Here is a 22,370-nt window from a genome sequence, read left to right as displayed (position 1 = left end):
TTATCCAAAGGATGGAGTAAGAAAATAAAATTGCATTTATAGAGCCTCTCCCTTTCTTCTCATCGTTTTATATTTAAAAAAAAAATGTTTCTTGGAAATAGAATTGCTTTAATTTTGTTCAGGTCTGGAAATTTCATCAAACCTTTTAAGACTTGCCCTCCAATTGCCTCTGATGTCAATAAAACCCACCACATAAAACCAAATACAAAGTATGTGCTTTAATGGCTGAAAGCAACATGTGCTAATCAGATGGAAAAATTTTAGAGGAAACCATTACAAGCTTGCAGACAAAAAAAAACAACAAGATGATCTCTATAATGCTCCCAGATTCACCAAGCAAGTTCAGGAAGTGCCCATGGCTCAACGTGGCTGAGTCTACCTGGTGCCTCTTCACGTTTCATTAAAATCACTGCCAAAACATGCGTGGGCTGACAGCAGGGAGAAAAGGTTAAACAAGATACCAATTTGAGAGAAACCATTGGCATTGTTTAGTAAAGGTTAGAGGGGAAACAAAAACAAGCCATCAAGCAATCAGCTGAAACATTCACTAGTCGGTCATTAAATACAAAAAGAAACAAATCTGTATCACGCCTAAAACCCAGGAAGTGAACTGGGTCTCCCAGGAAAGCTACGCCTGGCTGCCACACAAAATTAACCACTGCAGACACCGGAGAGCATTACTCTTCCATGGGCAGCAGCAGCAGGCAGGTCACAGTGCTCTGTAACTTACCATCTTTTGCAAGGTAAGCTTCTCCTGACCTACATGGCTCTCCTGTGCTAGGGATTAATGTATCTGTGTGTCTCCAATTACCAGCTCTGTGTGCTCTGCAGTAACAGCATAGTCAACTGCAGGAGCTGCTCTCACCCTTGGTAATGTCACCTCCAGGGGAAACAGCAAAATTCGAGGGTTCTGGGTCCCCTCAGGCAGAAAGGAACCATCCCGGAGGGACAGCATAGACAGGATGGTGAATGAGGTCTCCCAGTGGCCGGAAGAAGGTGAGAAGAGGCACAGCACAGCCCTGTCTTGCAAATGTGAAATAAAACACTGAAAGAGACCACACCAGGAAGAATTTCACCTGGGAAAACTCCTCCACTCAGAACAGATTGTTTGCCAGACACAGCTAGCTCAATGCTAGCAAAATCAACAATGTAAAATATTGCAGAGAGCACAGAAGCTTCCAAAAGGCAAAATCCTTACTTGTAACTATTTAGGGGAAAAAAAAATAAAAAATCCACAACCAAATAGTGAGTACCCATCTTTCATTTTTAGTTTGGCATAAGTGCTTCAATACCTAAGAGTTTCCAGAATTTGAAGGGAAGGGAAAATAATTATTTGTGCACCTGGCTATTGGAAGCAGCTTCTAAAAATTCCTGCCAGGTTTCAAAGCTTGAGAAATTCAGATGGTTTCACAGACAGCGCTGCTGGTTTAAACAGTTATTGATCAATGTAAGCGTGGCAGGATCTCATTGTTCCTTTGTGACACTGTACTCCGTTCTGGGGGTTTCCCCAGCAGAAAGAACAGCCTCCTCCGACCATGGAAGAGCCATGGTGTGACTATCAGCCTCTTGCAGAAGCCAGGCATAAGAACAAGCACTGTAAAGAAGACTCAGGAGCGATGGGCAGTATAATGCCAGCCACAGCCCTCCAGAGGAAGCAAAAGTACCTATTCTAGCTTCAACTAGCCATGGGCAATCAAGTGGAGGCTAAGGAAAACTAAACAAGGCAGGGGACTCTTGTCACTCTTTTAAAACCATCATTTCTCTTCAACCACTCGTCAATTCCAGTCTCTTGGTCTGAGCTATCACGTATCTGAGCGTGCTTGGTGAACGCCAGCAGTATTCACATGTGGGAATATCACCAGGAGTCACCAGCTCCCTCTTTGCAGAAGCAAGCAAATGCAGTGAGAGAGGAGGGACAGCAATGTGACTGTGTCAGCTCTACGATGCTGTACTCAAATTGGGGTGACAAGGTGGTTTTGCAGCAGACTGTACCCACCATGTTTCCAGGAATCTCTCCACCCCACCTTTTTTTTTTTTTTTTTTCCCCTCCCCTGGCAAGGGTTTTTGAACTACTTAACCAGCAGTTAAACCAAAACATTTTCTAGCACTTAAGGCTGCAAGTAGTGACACCTGGGGACACACACCAAAATTTAAAAGAACACCAATATAGCAGCATTTCATTAAGGGAAAAACATTCTCAAACCCACATGAACAAGTACTGTACAGAGTAAACTCAGTTACCAACGCCTACCTTATCAGAGGTACTGTCAACACAAATCCCAGCCAATAAAACACAGGTGGACACTACTTCCCACAGTGACTTTCAGAGAGCACCATCTACCACTGTGCTCATTCAGTTGGTTACATCGGAGTTTTTCCTCAAAGGGTACACACGAGCTCCCCGTGCAATGAGGTAAAACCCTGTAAAGCTTCACTGTTTCTACTAATGGTAAGAGAGAGGGTAAAGGGAAGTGCACGAGACACCCACCGTTTCATCAGTGCAGATGGAGTGTACTTGGGTCCCAAACATAACTGAGGTGAAGATGAGAAATAGGAGAGCCTCAAAACACAAGAGGATGAGGAGAATCACTGTGGTTGGTGGAGAGAAGGAGCTGCATTCTGTGAAGACAAAACAATGAAGTTGGAAGGGGAGAGATCAGGTAATGTAGCAGCTGCAAAACACCTGCTAGGCCACAAGTTTTCCACACTAAAATTGGAAAAATAAACTATATGATGACCATACTCAAAAAGGTGCACAGGGAAGCTCAGACATTGTAGAGGATATGCAACAAAGACATGATCTCTCCTACAAGTTTAACAAAAAAGCAAAAACAAAACAACAAGAACAACAACAACAAAAAAAAACACGACACTTCAAGAATGAAATTTTCTTTTCCAGTTCGGTGTTTTCCCACACTCTCTCCAGGAGTTCACTCTACCCCTGTACTCTTTCACCTGTAGTTTCATCTTCCAGGATTTTTCGTAATAACAAAATCCCATTAGAAATCTCAAGCTAGTTGTTGGGACACAAGGATGGTTGTTTCAGCAGCACCAACATAAAAACACCATAGGCTTCCTTTTATAACTTCTCTAAGTCATAACTTAAAAGACAAGCATATTCTTATCCAAGTTCTTATCTTTTCCTTATACTCTACCTATAGTGCAACCTCATAGCAAACTGAAGTGAGAGCTGAAAGAGTCTGAAAAGGAGCCTACAAATGAGGAAAAGAAGAATGGAAAGGGAGAAAGATGTTATTGACCAAAAATCCTAGTGTTTTGTTGAATGTTGTGTTGGAACATTCCTAGTCTGCTCTGAAATCAAATAAGTATCACCAAAAAAAGAACTTTTTCCCACAAGAAGACGTTAAGCTTCAACAGATACGCAACAATCAAGAGCTAACACAGCCAGCAGATATCCAAGGCAGCTGGAACAACAGATCCATCCACCTCTTGTATATGCTCTGTTCTGCCACCTAAACCTGGGACAGGTGGAAAAGTGCTTCCCTCACAGATACATGCTTGGAGAAAGGGTGCAAAGGAAACTATCTTTTGATGGATCCTTCCGCTATGGTCGTAGCCACTGTAGTCAAATCCAGATGTTGTCAGAGTTGTTTGGCAGCTGTTGGCCAAAGTTTTGAACTGCGGAACAGCCCTGTCAAATTCACCTCGTATGTGAATTTACACTGCAGTACCCTCTGCAATACTATAAGCTAAAACCAGCCCTTATATTGAATGACACAAATTAAATTCTAAGAAAAACAAAGCTAATGCCCATCCAAAAAAATCTGCAAGCAGCACACAAATCTGCACAGACATCCTTTGGCACCTGGCTCTTTGACTCAGCATAACCTAGAGAATTTCCCATGACTACATTTTTTTAAAAATATATCTCAAATGCTTATGTGAAAATTTACTCACTGGCTGCTCCAGAATGAGGGCTGGTAGTTTATTTTGGTTGTTGTTGGTATATTTTGTGGAAAGGAATTGTTTGTTCTTGTGAGGGTGGATTTTTGGAACCGAGTTAACATGTTTTCCTGGCAGTCTTGCAAGAATGATTCTCTTTACCCTTTTAAAAAGAGCATACACGTTCTTCTTATCTTACTTTGGCATTCAGCACATCAGTGCTGCGTTCACGTAAACACTAGCTTACTGCACATACTGTCTAGGAGTCTTTATATCTCAGCTTCTCCTCAGGCAGTATCAGCCTTAAGTTGAAAGAGGACTTTTCAGGACAGAGATCCGAGCAGGTCAGAAAGAATTATGAAGTTCCAGGATTGATAATTAAAAAAGCAAAGATTGCATAGCAGAGCCTTGATAGCATTCTTCTAAAACCAGCATAAAAGGGGTTCCCTTACGTGCAAACTGCATTATAAGATCTTTTTCATACGCTAGTCTGGTATTTTAATGATACTTTGTTAGTACTCACTTGTCCAGTCTTCTTCAAAGCAATACAAGAAGTGAAATCCCACCATAATTAGAGCATGCAGGGAAATCAGTGCTATATACATCTGAAAAATAAAGGATGTAATATAGGCATCAGGCAAAGCTCAAAAACGTTAAATGTTCCAACCACCTCAAATAAAGTGGAGTGTTAAGAGTTAAAATGGCCTTAAAATAACAATTTTTTAAAAAATCAAAAGCCCCCACCCCCTGAAATCAAGCACCCTGAAGCTGGTAAATGCTAATGCTACACATACTCATTCTGGCCTTACTAACAGCTCTCAGTGCACAAGGAGAGTGTTTAATTCAAAGCCAGCTGGACACAAAACCCAGCCTCCTGCGCCTCAGTGTGGCCTCCAGTGAGGCAGTAGCCCTCGTCTCCACTGAGTACAGCGCAGCTTTCAGAGGTCAGCAACTCTGACATGGAGGTATCACGTTGTTGAGGCTTACGCCTGTGCTCTCAAGCCAGAGAACACTACAGTTTGCCAGCGAAACAACAGCTAATTTGTTTTAGCCACAATAAGCACTTTATCTATTTCCCAGCATTAGTTTGAAAAACAAGTGTTTTTGTTTTTGTTTTTTAAATATGCGTTTTTCTCTGAGGCAGACACTGGCATGGAGAATTTCTGTCACGCATTAACACTTTGTACTTAATCCATTAAAAAAAAAAAAATCCTGTCACATCTTCACAACAAAATGCTTTAAACTATTGGCAGTACTACACATACATTCTACAATTTTCCAAGACAGACTAAAAAGATGGCTTTCCTGGACCTGCAGACTGACAACAGAGTTGTGAGATACTGCATGTGAGAGAGAGCTTGTTACAGGAAGCCCCGTGGAAGCAAGAAAAAGTGACAGGAGAGCATTTGTCCTTCCTTGGAAACTGAGGTGCTGCCACACTTCCACCTCCCCAGGACTTAAAGTGAACAAAAACAAAACCAAAAGAGTAAACAAAAACAAAATTTGGTTTCTCTCCCAACTACATTAATTGTTTAACACAGCCCACTTGAAAGCAACGTCAGTTTCAACAGAAACAGAAAACCTTTTGATCGGATTAAAACATCCAGCTCATTCCTCACAGTGAAAAAAATCCTTGCTCAGGGAAAAGAATTTATTTTGTTCTGTAATCCACACCCCAACAAACCACAGTATAGAAACTGAGTTTTTCTACAGTAAGTTTAAGAGCAAGGTTTTCATTTACCTGAAAATTTTCCCCTTTCTACTTGGTAATTTGAGAGCATTCTTCCTTGAACCTACAGATTTCTCCGAAGGTTTATTAATAAAACAGGGCATCACTGAAACTCAGCCTTGCCGCGTTCGCACTACTCCCACGGGATATTTGCAGTTTGCTTTGATGAACAGACTTCAACCCTTCCATAAATATGTAGTATTAAAGTCTGCACTCCTGCTTTCTTACTCATTATGCCACACTTATAGTACAAAAAGTCAAACACCTCCTTGGATTTAAATACAGAAATAAATTGCTTGCAAGTGGAAATGGGATAATCCTTTCCTACTCCTTGCTTAAGATGCGACACCAGCTGTTTTTGTATGATCCCACACAGTACTCACACAGGTTCAACATTTAGGTACCCTACAAACGGACTAGGACCCTACCAGACACAGTGCAGTGTAAAAGGATGGTCCACGCCTCAAAGAGCTCAACTTCACGACAAACTGCTTGAATTATGGAACAGCATGCCAATCAACTGACAACACACCCCACAAAACCCTGGCAAACACTTCCTGTTCTGCCTTATCCCGGTTGCTGCACTGTGTTCCCTAACTAGTAAAATACAAGTCTGCAGGAGTTCCCCGTACAGCTCTTCTGAAACAGGGAAGAAAAGAAAGCCAGCTTTTGGAGCTGCTTTGACACACAGCATTTCATTGCCGCACACTGGACAACCTCTACCACCACTTGTGAAATACTTACTGTAAACAGTACAAAGTACTTCTGGTTATTCTCTCCTACACAGTTATTGACCCATGGGCAGTGATGGTCCATTTTCCGAATACACCTCTTGCAAACACTGAAAAAAATACAGATCTTTATTTATAGCACATCTCATTCCAGGAATACAAGATTTCACGTGCGTTTTACAAACAGACAGAAAGGAAAGGATCAGAAATGAAATTTGAAACTCAATATATTTTCTAGTCAGCACAATATTATTTCTGAGTTGTTCACTCGACTATGTCTGTTCACAATCAACCATACCGTACCAAATGACCACTGCAAAAAATTAATGCCAAGCAAGATATATTATCATAACATTATCAGTGGTTCTGTCAAAATATGGTTAGAGAAAATACACTTGGGCAGATGGAAGAAATCTGTCTTTTAGTCTAGTTTTAACCTCGTCAGTCTCTGAAAATTCCCACAGATTAAAATATAACCACAAAAACACAGCACATGGATATGAAAAGCAGTAATGAATAAAGATATATTTCAGAATTGCTAATAACAGATTAAGGTTTATTTGCTATCACTAGCTGGTAGCAGGAACTTGTGAAAAAAAAACAAAATTAAAGCAAACATTACAAAGGACTCCTGACATCCAGGTAAGCCACATACTGGCATAAACCAGCTGTGGCAGTCAGTCAGGAAGACAGCAGCACAATACACATTCAAGGTAAAATTAGATGTTGAAGTACCTCACGAAACCACACTAATAAAAATCAAAATTCAAATTCTTGCCAGCATGCACACTGTGGCTTGAAGTCAAATAATTAAAAGACTATTACTTTGTCTGAACATCATTCTCCTGGTTAGTCAGTAACTGCTTCAACTCACGTAATAAAAGAAGTCTTTTTCTCTGCTGCTCTCTCATATGATAGGAGACGAAAGGCAGTCTCCTGATACCACATTGCACAAACAAGCACAGAAATCAAATATGGAAAAAAAAACACGAAACCCCAAACCAAACAAACAATAGACCCAGAAAGGAAACAGCAATAGCAAGCCCAGAACAATTCTGGCACCTCTGAAACAGAGAGAATTAAGGGCTGTGCTATTTTTTTTCATTTTTCTCCTTAGAATTAGAAATATTCGAACCTTAATAGAAACAATAAACAACACCCAAAAACTTGAGAGAGCCTCATATAAGAAAATAAGCATGTCGTTATGAGCGCATATGAATAAGTAATAATAAACCTCTCTCTCGGAACAGCCTTGCACTCGCCTGCGTTGCAGGAGGAGCAAATCCCCAAGGATACTTGCCGTGCCTGAACAAAAATGAGTCCTGATGATAAATGGAAGGCTGGCCAGGGAGGCGCAGCCTCTCTCCAGGTGGCCAGGCCAAGGGCTGTTTATCCTCAGGCAGGCACAGGTACCCTGCTACCTGCTGGCCCCAGATGCAGTGGACAAAAGGAAAAGCCTCGCTTTGTTAGAATAAGCAGCAACCTGAAGTGATTTTTGACATACACAGGAACAGGAATCAGCTGGTGTTGTAAAAAGTTATCTGCCTGATACAGGACAAGTATCAATTATTTGTTCCAGAAAATAAATAATAAAAAAGGAAAAAAGCAGGGGGAGGGAGGGAGGCAGGTGGTGTAAAGCAGGAAGATGCCTCCCTGTAGTCTAATTTAGTCTGCATTTTTCTGCGCATGCATGCACGCTTCCCTGGGGCTCTGAAGCAGGCTGGGTACCAAAGTAATCCCTCCAGTTGCTCCTAGGCCCTAGCTCCCCTGAGGGCCAGCCTGAAGCAGCCAAACCAAGGAGCTCCATAAAGGAGGTAGCTAATGAAGACTGAGAGGAGTCTCTTCATGCAGCGTGTATGTGCCAAAAGGGGATGGATGGGAGGCAGAAGGTGAAACTAGCTGGTGGAAAAGGAAACACAGAACCTAAGGCTGAAAACGGTCAGCAGCAGGGCTTCCCTGTACTCAGACACGCTCCCCCTCAACCCAGCTTCCAAATACTGGAAGGAGCTGTTTGCTGGGCATGGGCTCTCACAAGATAGCATGGGAATCAAAAAGCATCCTGGTCCCTTCAGCAGTACCGCCTGCTGATGAATCTGCATGACCTTGGTGTGTGAAAATCCAATAGATCTCCCTACCCTACAAGAAATGTTTGACTGAAAATTCTCAGCAGCATCAGACCAGCTCAGTGGATCAGTTTCCCAAATCTTAGCACCTATAAAATTTAACTTAAAGCATACAAAAAAAGGTCTGGTCTGTGGAGACGAGGTTTTATATTCAGCCAGACAGTCTTTTTTTCATTTGCCCATGCTGTGAGTCATCAGCAAGACAGCATTTTAGATGTGAAGTTTCATTCATAATTGAAGAACTGTCAGAGGGGATTTTACAGTAGCATTAATAAGTGATAGGCACGATCACATTGCTCCTACTGAATAACCAATTCCCAATTCTGATTAAAATAAAAAGCCAATAACAACAAATTTGCAAACTAAAGCTCTGAGAAGAGATGCGAAAAACACAAACAGCAGAGTTCTTTCAGCCCAGCACCGTGTTCTCCCCTCCCCACAAGACCCCTGCCTGAATCAGCAGTAACCATAATACAAGCTCTTGCAGTATGCATTGGTTTTTGGGTAGACAAGGAAGGGATACCAGTGCAAACTCATTAACTGCTTACTGGAAAGCAGGTTTGATTGTATTTTAAAAGCAAAAGAAAAGTTTAGGAAGTTTTTTGTTTGTTTGTTTGTTTGTTTGTTTTTCCCTCCTCTCTCTGCCTTTAATACTAAAAAGCTCACTACCAGTTACTCTCTTTGGGGAAGTTTAACCTACCAGAAAAGGACATGGCAGATCAGTAGGCATACTGATTTATCACAAAGCACAACCAGTATTGAGAACATTTATGGAGTGTCAATCACAGGTCTGAAGCCAAGGCAGCCTTCACATGAAGTGTTTCTCATTTTGCAAGAGGTGGCCCTAGCCTGCTATACATGACAAATTCCCAGAAAAGGCTTTCGATTTTTTTTCAGGGAAGCTTAGATGTGTCTGGCACTACCAGCAGCAGAATTTGGATGTCAATCTTCCAATTTAACCACTCAAGTCTCGCACTCCAATAACAATTCAGATCCAGGCTTGTTGTATAATACTTGAGGTCCAGCAGTACTTGATAAAAGAGCAATTCTCAGAACAGACTTTACCTGCAGTGATGTGCTCTGTCAGGTTTGATGCTACAACATTTTGGGCACTTGTAAACCACCTGTCCTGGCTTTAGCTGTAAACTCTCAATGAACTCCTTTGTTGCATTACCTTTGGGTACAGCACCCTGCGGAAAAAGAAAACAAAGCAGAAGATTAACCTGTAGACATTACGAGTGCTCAGAACAATAGAGATGACTTAAAATTATGGAAGGGGAGGGAAAGAGATAAAAACTTCCTTAATACCAGTGGAGTTTTAGGAAGAGCAAGAAAAAGAAATTGAAACAAGGTCCTAATGTATGGAACCAAATACTTAAACATCACTTTTTTTTTTTTTAATTAAAAAACATAAGCAGCACCAGTAAATCCTCACCTAAGGAATCAACCTTTCGTTATCACATAGCAACCTTAAAATATTTAAGAATCCTTATCCCTCTCCTCACATCCATCAACGGATTTATCATCCCAGTGTTTCATATCACAAACTGGAGACATCAGATGCTTTAATTCCACTAGAAGCTGCTACTTCTAAAGTATCATTGCGAGCGTATGTTAACAGTTGCTGATAAACATCTCATGTATTAATAGCTACGCTTCCATTGTGTATTTGTTATTCAAATCAGGGTTTAACTTTCAAACAGAGCACACTTTCTAAGAATCCTCCCCCCAAATAAGACTAGATAAACATTATTTGTGCAAATGCCACATAAAATTAATATATTTAAACAGGTGGCATGTAATTGCTGCAGAAGTCCAAACTTTCAAAAGTTTTCTAAGTGTTCAAGAGTTTCCACAGTGTTTTTACGGCCATAAAATTTGATCAAAAGCAAAAAATATCACAAAACGTGCTGTATGAAATCACTGCTGGTACACTGACACAACGCATCTCTGTAGATCTAGGCTTTTATACTGAAATAAAAACAGGGATTTAACATTTTAACAGATTTCTGACAGAACAGTCTCTTTTTAACACACCTGTACGACCTTTCAACAGCAATAAATAGGAATATTGGGTATTATTAAAAGAACTGCACATTACATCAGTATTGTAAAGTTCTCTTGAGCAGTCTTTGTATTTTTCCACTTAAACCTCTCAACAGACTGGCAAACTTAAATATCACTGTGACCAATTTCTACAAAATGATGTTTTCTCTTTTTAACACACAGCACAACTCAAAACCCCAGGTATGTTTTTGGCAAGAACACACAGGAAGCAGTTCCTGAAAAGCATGACACATGCTAACAGTTCTGAAGAATCCACGTTTTAATTCATTTAAAATAAGAATTCATAGTTGTTTGCCTCAGCAGTGTTCTCTGCTCCATTCTGATCCTGGATGTGCCCCTGGTTCTCCATTTCCTAGCAGCTTCTTCCACCCCAGACTTGCACCGTCTGCCCTGTGGATGCCCTGCATCCCTTCTCTTTACGTTCCCTTTTCCATTTTGTCTAGCTGATTTCTTCATTAAAATCTCTACCAAGAACAAAACAAAATCCCACTGGTTCTCTCCACACACAAAAATCCCACCACATGCCAGTAATTAACATATATTTTCCAGATTTCTCTGCAGAGAGATTGTATCTTTCTCTGACACTCTGCTTGCCTAGTCTGCTTTAGAATATAGCTGCAAACTACTAACTACTGCTAGCTCTGCAAAACAACTCCTGAGACCTGAAGGTGCCTAGGCATTAAAGCCACACAACATACAATAATTAACAACAAGAACCCTTAGGACATAAACTATATCATAAATTGCTACAGTCCTGTGTTTGTCAGCCCAATGACCAAAAGCTTCAGTGCCTCAATTACTGCTCTAAGTTGTGTCCAGCAGCAGTAGCATGCAACAAGTCAGCCTTTGCTTTGCCGTAAGTTGTCAAACTACCCCAAATTAAGACATTTTTGCAGTGCCGTGGCTTCTGGGAGAGCTGAAAACTAGGAAATAAAGATTAAGATTACACTGAAGTTTTAACGGCACGTAGCAGAGTTTCAAGTAGGAAATTACATTTGAAAGGAATAATTTGAGTATCAGAGACCCACTGCCATTCCTAACAGCAACAAGAAGAATCAGGAGGAAGGGGCCAAGAGGAATCTAAGCTTGTATTTTCTTCCAATGACTAGTGGGGATGAGGCTTTGAACTGAATCTCCTGTCAGAGGTTGATAAGCAAACACAGCCATTCAGAGTAAGCATCATGGTATTAAACTGTATCTCTAATAAGGCTATGTCCTACAGACACATTACAAGGGGTTGTTAAAATTCTTATGCTCCCTGCCTGCCCACAAACTTTCAGCTCTTAGCATACTCACATAATGTTTGTTTTAACATGGTCCCATAAACTCCACTAAATCACCAGCATGAGAGGTGGCAGCGTGGCTTTTCAAAACACCACCAACTCTACTCCACTCTGCTGGAGCAATACTTGACAAGGCAGACAACCAAAACCAGCTTTTCCTGATTTGCTGTTTGTCAAGACACGACAAGCCACAAACATGAGACTTGGCATTGGTGAGAAAACAGTGTCAGAGAGAAACGCTCTCCTCCTCAGCATGAAGAGGGGAGCTGCTCACACGAGGGGAAATCTAAAACTGGGTCCTTGACTTTGCGTTTGACTTGAGTGGGCTGAGGAATTAGCATAGCACATCAGCAGCCTCACCCAGCAGGCTGACACACACAGGTTATTTAAATCTGCCTCTCACTCAGCAAACGTTACCCAACATCTATCAGATAAGAAGAACACTGCCTTTTTCTTTCCGAGACATACAGAGAGACATACTTACTGGATCTGTCAGCATAGCTCGAAAATGGGAAGCCAAAGCAAGGAAAGCCAAGGTGTTGAACAGCGTGCCATTGATGACACTATAAACGTAATCTCTCGATGGAACTAGCATGACAAGAAGGACTACGAAGTCGGCGTAGAACACCAGCATCCAGGTGACGACAGCACATGCAATACCACAGCCATCTCGAATAAACCACATTGTTCCCAGGGAAGCGCGGCTAGGAGGTGGAACACACTTTTCTGGCTGTAGGTATTCAGGTTTCCTTTCAATATCTCTGAAGCGGTGGACTGGAGTAAGCATCATAGGCTATTATGTCCATACTTGCCTCTGAAAGAGAACCAGAAACGGCGTTCACTGCTTTGCAAGACACGCAGCGATCTTTTCACATGGCGGTACAGGGATCATGTGAGAAACTCCAAGTTGCTGAAAGCGAGTTGAAAAAAGCAAAAAAGACAAATAAACCCAACAAGAAATAATGGACTTGGAAACCAGACTCTTGCTCTTATCAGAACACTTCTTAACCAGAAGACTCTCTAAGTGCTTTTAAGACTTGCTTAATTACACATTAAATCCACCAGCGTGCCACCTCCACTCCCACAGAGGAAAGGCAACAAGTATTCTAATGAAGAGCACAGCAATCAGGTGGATACCGATGGGAGCAGCCCCAGCTGGGGCTGAAGCAAGACCTGGCCACTGCCATGGGGGAAAAGAGCAAAGACCTGGCATAGCTGGCAGGGTCCCCTTCTGCTGGATCAGACCCGAGGAAGGGTAGGGAGCCTTGGGGTTAAAACTGCAAAAACAATCCGCTGGGGAGTTACAGCATCAGGAACTACTGAAGCAGCAGCCCTATGCTCTTCTCTCCTCCTTTGGCTTTACGTCCCTCTTAAGCCTTCTACTCTGCCATCCTTCCCCTGCCAGCTTTGCTCCATCCCTTGATGGCATTTGTTTTGCCCCCCCGTTAGCGCTCCCAGCTAAGTCCCCTCCCCTGTAAGAAGGGCACTAACACAACACACCTGCTGCCATTGCCATGTCCTCTCCATCTCTTCAGGCACCTTACCTACCCAGAGGGCAAGGTCCATTATGGAAGCAGAAACCGTACTGCTCCAAGCACGCACAGCCCTTGCTGTAGTTTCAGCACTACTCCCACCAAACTTAAGCATTTGAGAGGAAAAAAAAAAAAAAAAAAAAAGAGGTGCTCATATGACTCTGGCAAGGGATCAGTCGGCCCATGCTGGGAGCTTACACCACTCCAAATGTCAGCACACACCTGGGACGCTACGCTTTGAAAGTGGCTCTTCACACACCCAGCGACTTCTTCCAAAGACACTTCTAAAAAAAATATTTGCTTGATGCTCTAAATGCTCAGAAATGCCGCAACCTCTGCGCCAGGACCCACCTTGTACAAAAATGGACCCAACGATTTTGGTACCAAATACATTGAACCACATATACCCAAACAGCCACCTCCTGTTTTGACATGTAAGCATTATTCTCATCTCTTTTCAAAAAATAGAGTGCATTTTTTCCATTTTAATTCAGAGAAAGAGAGACAATGTTCACAGTTAGTTACGTTTTCTGCCAAAAATTTCACACTGAAGCTATTTTTGTGTCTGACTGTTCAAGAGAAATGAATGCTGTTGCCTAGACAAAATGGGTAAATTTTACAGGAAACATGGTGAGAAGATCACAAAAGTACCTAGGACATTAAACTTCTCTCAAAACACTTATGGCTAAATTCTGTCAAGTACAGGGGAAAAGCTCTACTTTGCATACCACCAACCTACATGGAGACGCTGTTGCCCCTATCTGGACAGCAAGAGGGAAGATAGCTGGCTTTTTAGCTGTTGTTTCAAGACAGGGAGTCTCTCATAGCCAGAAGTTAAAGCTATTAATGAGCAGGATGATTAATTAAACGCCAGCACAGCAGTGATGAGCTTTTGTTTCTCAGTGCAAGTGACACAGAGGTGACTGGATACTTAAAAGGAGCAGCTATTGCCACAGAGAGAGGCAAAACTCGGGAGTGCAGTTTCTAGCACACAGGAGGTGAACCAGGAGGGTTATGAAAGCAAACACCTGACCAGCAGGTGATAACCACAGTGTTTTCTTTCTGGCATAACTGGTATAAGCAAGCTAGGAGAAATAGTTTTTTTCTTCTATTTCCGCTTTTAACATTTAGTATGCTGCCAAGTGAAATACTTCAGGATGTTTTATGGGTCTGAAAAAAAGTCACATGGATGTTAGAGCATACCAACTTTGTATTTATATCACAGAACAGAAAAAAAAAAAAAAAGACAAACGTGCACGTGTATCCCGTTTACTTTGGCAAGAAAAAAAAAAACTCATTCACAAAACTCACATATCAAGTTGTAATTATTTGGTATTTCAACCACAGCTATAATTTAGCCTCATGACACCTGATACTTAGGGAGAGAAGCCATATAATTTTCAGAAGCAGTGATTACCCGTACAGTCTGCTGGCCTAAATTCAGTTAAACCTACACCTATTAGTAAATCCATACCTTTTCCCCAGATTTCCACTATTCGTGTACGGATGCATGTATTGATACATTCACAAAATACACAGCAGCCAAATGAAAATTCAGACCTCTTCCTAGTGCAGGAAGTGGTTTCACTCCAATGAAAGTTCTCTCAGAAATATTACTGAGCTAAAGGAAAATAAAAACCTATTGCTGTGAAATTGTCCAAGGAGAACCTGGGAGGACCCCTGAGGCACCTCGGTCTGGAGCTGGGGCCCAGCTGCTGCGGAGCAGCAAGGGAGCGCGGACAAGGCCTCGGCGCAGGCCTCAGATGCTGCGTTCTGCCTGGAGGACAGATGCGTTATTTAATGCACTTGTTTATTTAATACTGGCTTTACAGTCATCATCAGGCGACAAAATGAAAAATCACTAATGGCTACATAAACACTGTTCATCATTTGATAAACACATTCGTGTTTCAGCATACAGCATCTTAGAGTCAAGTTACAGCAGCAGAGTCTCAGCTTCTCTTTTAGATAGCCTGGCTAACTTTTTAAATTCCTTGTTCTTACATATATACATACATAAAGAAGCTTGTGGCAGGGGTAGCAGCTTGCCCTGATGAGTCTGCCCTCAAATCGCCCAGCACACAAACTTAATTTACAACCCCCAGCTGGAATATGTCAGTTGCTCCTGCTCTGGAGCAAGCACTATGTAAACGAGGAAGGCAAAGAACTTAATCACAGCGTCAGGCTACAGCAGAGGCCGGCAGGTAAGTGTGAGATGTAATGACAGCAAACACATCCATTTAGCTTAAGGACATGTCAGAGCAAAAACCTTTTCTTGTTTTTTTAATCTGGGAGGCATTTAGCATTACAGGAATAATCAAAGACATAAGTAATATAGACATTAGAAATGTAAACAAAATAAATTAAAATCCACTTCCTGCCAAATGAACGCTTACAAGATGCTATTACACCTTTTATAAATTAAGTAACTGTCTTTTGACCTAAGTCATGCCTAAAATCTATTTTTAATGGCCTGTGACTGCCAAATGACGTGTTAAGAATGAACTAACGTATGACTTGGGCCTTCACCCAATGGCCTTCTGAAAGCCACCTGACGTTCTGATATTACAAAAAGTAGACAAAAATGACACCCTCATTGTCACCCCGCTGATTTTCATGTAGTTACTCATGCTGGAAAAGCCAAGCACATCGGTATGATTTGCAAAACTGCAGTATTACTACATAGACATTGTACCCATTTCCTCTATTAGAACTCAATTAACATTCAACTTTTGGAAGAGGTTCTGTTTTGTCAGAATAACTAAGTGAATTTTAAGTTCTACCTATTTTATTAAAACAATCTTGAAGAGATAGACATACAAGGGAAGACCCTGGGAGGGACTTCAGTTTGAAGGGATTTCAGCTTTTTGAAGGGGGGGGGAGTCAGTTCAGGTCTTTTACTCGCTTTAAAGAGGTACTTTGGAACAGTTTCTGTAACACACAGAACCAGGGCTCACTGACAGCACTTTGAGAGCTGATAAACAATTCTAAAGTTAACTTTTTATTGTCATCAAAAGGAAGCAAACATACATTACCAGTCACATTATATTGGTGACAGCTAAACTAGGTGATCTAGATACACTGTACATCCCCTTACACAAAACAAAACTCAGACCTATATATATTTACTTAAATATATATAAACTGTGAGATGTCATTTTGAAGTTTATTTCAGTTTTCTGTACATAAAACCACACTGAGTAAAACAACACATATTTAATCTTTCTTTGCAACAGAAGTGGCAGTATGCTTTCTAACTAACAGGGTATTTACCTGTGCTTCTCCTGCCATGCTTTCACGTAGTATTCCAGGTCTAACAACAAGCCTGTCAAAACTTGCCAAAGCAAGTTCAAGCAGGAATAATAAGGAAATACCAATATTCTGTCTACTCTTTCCTAATGGTTTCTGAAAGACCTGAAAGGCTTTATCTGATCAACGGGAGTGGAATGAGAATGCTGAGAATTTTTGGCAGTCTCCTGCTGATTCATCCAGATATCCATTGGCCTGGCAGCTTTCAGCCTCTGGTATACAAAACCCTGAGGGATCAATGGGACTTTTCTAACAGGTCTGTGAATGGCAACTGAAAAAAGCAGGCTTAAATTTGTTAAAGACAGCTGTACTTCCACTGAAATATTTTAATTGTAGTTTAAAAAAGAAGTGAAAAAAAAAAAAAAAAAGATTAAAAACTTTCTCTCTAGTTAAAATTGCAAAAGCATTAGGGAAGGATCTGGCACTGAGATCTCAACACTGCACTGCCGAGCCACCATAGTACTGGAATCAAAATGTCACTGGGCAAAGTCAGTTCAGGTAGCCATACTCCAGCTGCCCCAGAAGCAGGGTAACAGCATTGTGCCTGGTGCAGAAAAGTTTTCATTTTTCTTCTGGAAATTCAGGCACATTGAGAGGTACAGTTTCAGCCTAGGCACCACATTACCAGCCACCCTTGTGCTCACAAACATCTCAGATTCACCTGAAACCTCTGGCTATTCAAGTTGTGTGATTTCAACAATTTCTGTTCTCATACTGAAGAAAAATGGCCTAAAGAGATCAGAACATCAATTATACCAAAACCACTAAAAATAATCTTAAAACATGACAAGACTTTAAAAAAATGTATTTTTTTGAGGCTAAATGCATAGACTTGCATTACCTGTCTTAGGAAAAGGGAGGGAGAGCACAAGAAACCCCATGGTACTCCAGGTACAACATTTTTCTACACATGAATGGAGTGAGTGGCTGTATTACAAAGCTGCATTGCAGACGGTTTAGAAAAATGTTTACAATGCCATTTCACTATTTTCAAGAGTAATCTATTATTTTATTATTATTATTATTTTGAAGGGTCCATGCATTAACAATAGCTTAGTAAAAATGGATTCCTAAAAGCACACTTAAAGAGGTGAGGGATGTTTTGTTTGTTGTTTTGTTTTTATTGGAAGCATCTTATTAGAGGGAAGATTTAATTGAAGGTGTGTATTCCTGAAGAATATGTATGAATGGGAATATGAATATGTAGGGAGAACTTTTCCCTAAGAAGAGCAGAGGGGAGTGGAAATTACCTCAAAGACTTCTGTCAGATCTAGAAACTCCATCCCCACGGCTGAGACTGATGGGCTTGAAAGAGGTAGCCTCGTAAGGCACAAAGCCCCCAGTCCTCTCACTGACATGACTGTAAACAAGAAGCAACCTCTGCAGCGTCAGTGGAATTCCATTAGTATAACTGTAAGGAAAATAAAGCCATGTTTTCTCAATTTAAAAAAGCATGTTTGTGACACACAGTCTCTCTGGGCAGACTGTAAGAGTTTCCTGGTTAATGCCCATATCATTTCTCTTTAACCAATAGATATATGTTGTGTTAAGTAAGATATAATGCAATAAAGGCTCAGCCAGGAGTCTTGAGTTGTTTGGTAAGAAATTCCACCCCCACCTGCAAGGCCTGTTAGCTGCTAGCCTGAGCAAGGAAGAGACACGACAAAGTTACTGTCCAAGGTACAGGAACACTGAACCACTATGGGTGGGTGACAAAAAGGGGGCAACAAGAACGAATAGGACACAAGTCACAAGGGCAGTAAAGAATAAGGTCAGGCTCGGATCTGACTTGGTCTGATCCCAACTTCAGTGATCTCCACGAGCAGTTGACCGGAGCACTGCAGAGATGTCAGCTACTTCCTAAAGCTGTTACTGAGTAAGAACCATCACAGAACAGCAATCTCAACTTCTTCACTATCAGAGCTGCAAGGGCCATTGAGAAATTCTGTCACTTCAATCTCAGTTTCCTAACAGACTAAATACATGTGAACCACTAATCTATGTAAAAAGAGACATGCTAAACCTCAACCTGTAAATACAAGCCACCACTGTGGCCTCGTCACCTACCTGGAATAAGGACCAGAAGGACAGAACAACCTTGCAGAAAGGACTGCACTGGGAAACAGAAAACGACTGGGGATGTCACACTTTCCCACAGCGTTGCACTTATTATGAACAGCCAGCCTCATGAGATACGAGACAGAAGAAGCTGTCCTGGCCTTCTAGACAGCTTTCCAATTTTGATGCTGACTCAGGACTTAAAACAGCGAGCCATTGTTTTAAAGGAATTTAATCCAGAGGATTAAGGGAATTTAAACTCTCAATTTGTCCTGTGTAAAGCTTTTGAAAAAAGAGAAAGAAGAAATTAAAGGAGGATGTTTTGCTTTGACAGCAAAAATAATACCAGTTGTATATGTTAAAAACTACACTGTTTTCATGGCATGAAAAACATATTTTCCTGAGAAGCAGAACAGAGGGTTGTTGTTGTTGTTTTGTTTTACACCTTGCTCATAATAAGAAGCTGGCAGAACTATCCCAGTCTAAAGACTATTCCGAGTACTAACTTTCAAGGCAGAAAGAGCCCCTTAGCTACCAGACATGCCTTTTCTCTAAGTCTGACCTGGGATTTGGTTCTTGCCTGCTTCTGGTACAGTCCCCCCTCAAAAGCATGAGCAAGTTGTTCTGTCTCTCCTACTTTATTCCCCACTTGTAGTCTACACTTCTTCCCTACCACATCAGGAAGTTTCAAAGATAAAGGTATGATAGCTTTAAGGCCTTTAGATTTTAAATGTAAATACTACACCTAAGCAGCTACCTAAACCAGATACAGAAAGACACAGGGCACACACTAAAATACTGTGTTAATTAAGCAGTGACAAAAAAAAAATCACCTCTACTCCAAATCGAAAATTGTGCCTATCATGATCCAACTTTATGACATTAAGAGTCAGCCTACGAGAAAGCTATGGTGCTGCTTCAGGGAACTGGAAAAACCTGCAGGTCCAGAGATTGCCCTACGTTAAAGTTTTTAAAACATAGCAAAGAACTTCTCGATTGGCAACCAGTATTTGTTTTGCTCCATGTTGCGCTAGCAAGCACAAGTGATCTCTCTTTCCACAAAAAAATAGATTTCTGTGGGTAAACATTCATTTTGTTATTCTTTGAAATACTGAGACACGGAGACCAGACTAATTGCAATACAGGACGTGCTGCCTGTCTATCCTACGCCGTAGTGGACATCAGTGATTGAAGCAGTCAATGCAAAGAGCAAAGGTGTGTATCACATTCCCATCTCCCTTTATCCCCCGTTACAGCCCTCTGATCTCTCTGGGCCTACAGCATGGTACTGCTGCCCTTCCACTAGGGTGGTGAATAGGACCCTAACCCTCACTGTCATTTTTAAATTATTATTAAATAGTGTAGTGCTTCACATTACCCATTTTCACTCTTACTGCTTCCATCTGAGCCCATCCGCCGTAACTTCTGAAAGCTGCACCATGTTTCAGATTGGTCCCCGCGCTTCGGCAAAGCTTGTAGCTGCACCTCACAAACGCACCATCCACCACCAGCCTCGCTGCAAAAACATCAACAAGGGCCGCGCGTTTCCTCCCATTCAACATCCTCCCATTTCCCACGGGGCATTAACGCTGTTTTCTGTGTCCTTACTTGCCACTAAAGCGCACAGAGCAGCAAGTCCCAGCATTTTTCTGGCTGAACCCTGCTGCTGCAGCCAGCAGCTCTCCCAGGCACCCCCAGCTCCAGGCCGAAGGAGGTCACCTGCCCGTGCTGCTCTGCAGTAAGAGGCAGAGCGCGGCTGCCCCGTCCCATAACAGCTCGCACCTACCAGCTGAGACCAGGTGCCGCGGGAGGCCTTTGGCACTCACAGCCCACAGAGGCGAGCTGGCTCTTCCTTTTGGGCTCCCTCTCAAAAGGACGATGTGCAAAGAGCTACTGGCAGACTTGCTGCACTGCAGCTCCAGTCAAGTTGCAGCTCTCTTTTTTTCTTCTTGTCTGCACAACCCAGGAAACATGCAGCTCTCGTAGGGAAAGCTTTAACTTGTCATTTTCTCTACAGAAACTTTAAGTTTCAGTTAAATACGATGTTCTGACTACCATCATTCATACCTGGCTTGCTTCAGCCAGCTAAGCACACGACAGGGAAAATAAAAAGTGACAACAAGCTTCTATAACCCCATCACATACTACATTACCCTCTGCCTTCTTTCACAAAGGCAGAAAAGCTGAATTCCAGAGTATCACCCTAAGAAAAAGGTCATGTCTACGCTGCAGAGAGACCAGCGATAGCCATAAGCTCACTCAATTCACATCTGCAGCAACTAGCTGAGCTACAGCCAAGCCATTTTCAGACTGAATCAGCCTGGGTGCCCATCACTGACACTATGGTCGCCTCTACAGGAGACATGTCCCATTATCACAGAATCACAGAATTGTCCTAACAGCATGGCTGTGCCAGCAAGTTTCCCCAACATAAAGCAACGCATGGCTTTAAACTACATCGCCCATGTGGCATGGCTAGCTCCTGTTCCATTTGAAAGACACAGAAACCCACCTATCCTGAAAAGCAAACTCATGCCAGGTAAGCAGCAGGGATTCACCAAAGCAGCGTTACCATCGCCCGGGCTACATGCAGGCTGCTTTAGACTGTCACCTGTCCCCTTTGTGGGGTCAAAGGGAACTGTCCCCCAAGACACGCAACTACCTCAGCATAGCGGGCGCGCATCTGCTGAGGAATCAGGCGTTCATCTTCTTATAGCCTGCTGGGTTAAATCATGTCACTTTTGTCTACTACCAAAAGCCAATTTCAAAGAAAAATACATACCCTGCCTGCAGCTATGCTTCTGAAAATGGTAACAGAAACACATCAATACCCCGTTTGCGTTAGGGGTGTAGAAGTACCCTCAGTTTTTAGGCAGAGCTCACATCTTCCCTGTTACAAACCCATACCTGCATAGAGCTTCTGGATCGCACCTCCTGAATTTCAGCGAGTCAGACACAACTTACTACCACCAGCAGCTCCCATTGGTATGACAAACACTATTGCGTCAGAGAGACAGCACCGTAGTCGTAGTGTTTGAAGGACGGGATCTTTGCCGCACACGGGGCTGCGATTTTAAGGACAGGAATCCACGCGTGGCTCCACTTACCGTGGCAATGTCTGCGGTGCTATACAAAAGCCGTGTGTGCTGCTTTCACAGAGCGAGAAAAGCGCGGTGCGCACCGAAGCGTTGCCATCTCCCACACTGGGCATCAGAGGCGGTCAGCCCTTTCCCTGCGAATCCTTCCCACTCGAAAGACCCTGTGGACTGGGGGAGGGTCCTTGCCCACCACCACAGACCATAGGAATTGGGGCAACCTCCTTCCCCACCACCCCAGCCCCTTGGAACTGGGGCAACCACTTTCCCCAGCACCCCGCCTGACCACCACACGCAGCTCCCGCTTGCTGTGCCGGGACCGAGGCACCCCGCAGAGCTCCGAAACCCCCGGGGGGCCCGCACCGGGCCTCGTCCCGCGGGCCCCCACCTCCTCCCAGAGCACCGCGGCCCCCCCGCCCGCCGCCCTCCTCCCGGTAAACACCGCCCCGCCGCCGCCACCTACCCCGCAGGCCGCCCCGCCGCCCTGCGAGCCGCCGCCGGCCGGCAGCGGCCCCGTTTGCCGTCCCGGTGCGGGTCCCG

General features: G+C 42.7%; 1 protein-coding gene across 4 annotated transcripts in view; it reads right to left on the bottom strand.

Moving 5' to 3' along the window:
* The window catches only part of ZDHHC3 (zinc finger DHHC-type palmitoyltransferase 3), a 28,785-nt gene extending 6,415 nt beyond the window's left edge, over positions 1–22,370 (bottom strand). For 3 of the 4 annotated variants that reach the window (XM_035318029.1, XM_035318031.1, XM_035318032.1), the window contains exons 1-6: positions 22,295–22,370; positions 12,321–12,650; positions 9,552–9,676; positions 6,377–6,473; positions 4,427–4,508; positions 2,489–2,619 (exon numbers count right to left, since the gene is read on the bottom strand). In XM_035318029.1, the coding sequence (XP_035173920.1) occupies positions 2,489–2,619; positions 4,427–4,508; positions 6,377–6,473; positions 9,552–9,676; positions 12,321–12,626 (741 nt within the window). In that variant the 5' untranslated portion in view covers positions 12,627–12,650; positions 22,295–22,370. Of the gene's footprint in view, positions 1–2,488; positions 2,620–4,426; positions 4,509–6,376; positions 6,474–9,551; positions 9,677–12,320; positions 12,651–14,396; positions 14,534–22,294 lie in introns of those variants that run through there. The other variant, XM_035318030.1, reaches the window with a different exon arrangement.

The sequence above is a fragment of the Oxyura jamaicensis genome, chromosome 2 (assembly GCF_011077185.1).
Source record: "Oxyura jamaicensis isolate SHBP4307 breed ruddy duck chromosome 2, BPBGC_Ojam_1.0, whole genome shotgun sequence".
Lineage (NCBI taxonomy): Eukaryota > Metazoa > Chordata > Aves > Anseriformes > Anatidae > Oxyura > Oxyura jamaicensis.
Note: the sequence above shows the minus strand (reverse complement) of the source record. Positions and strands in the feature narration are given on the sequence as shown.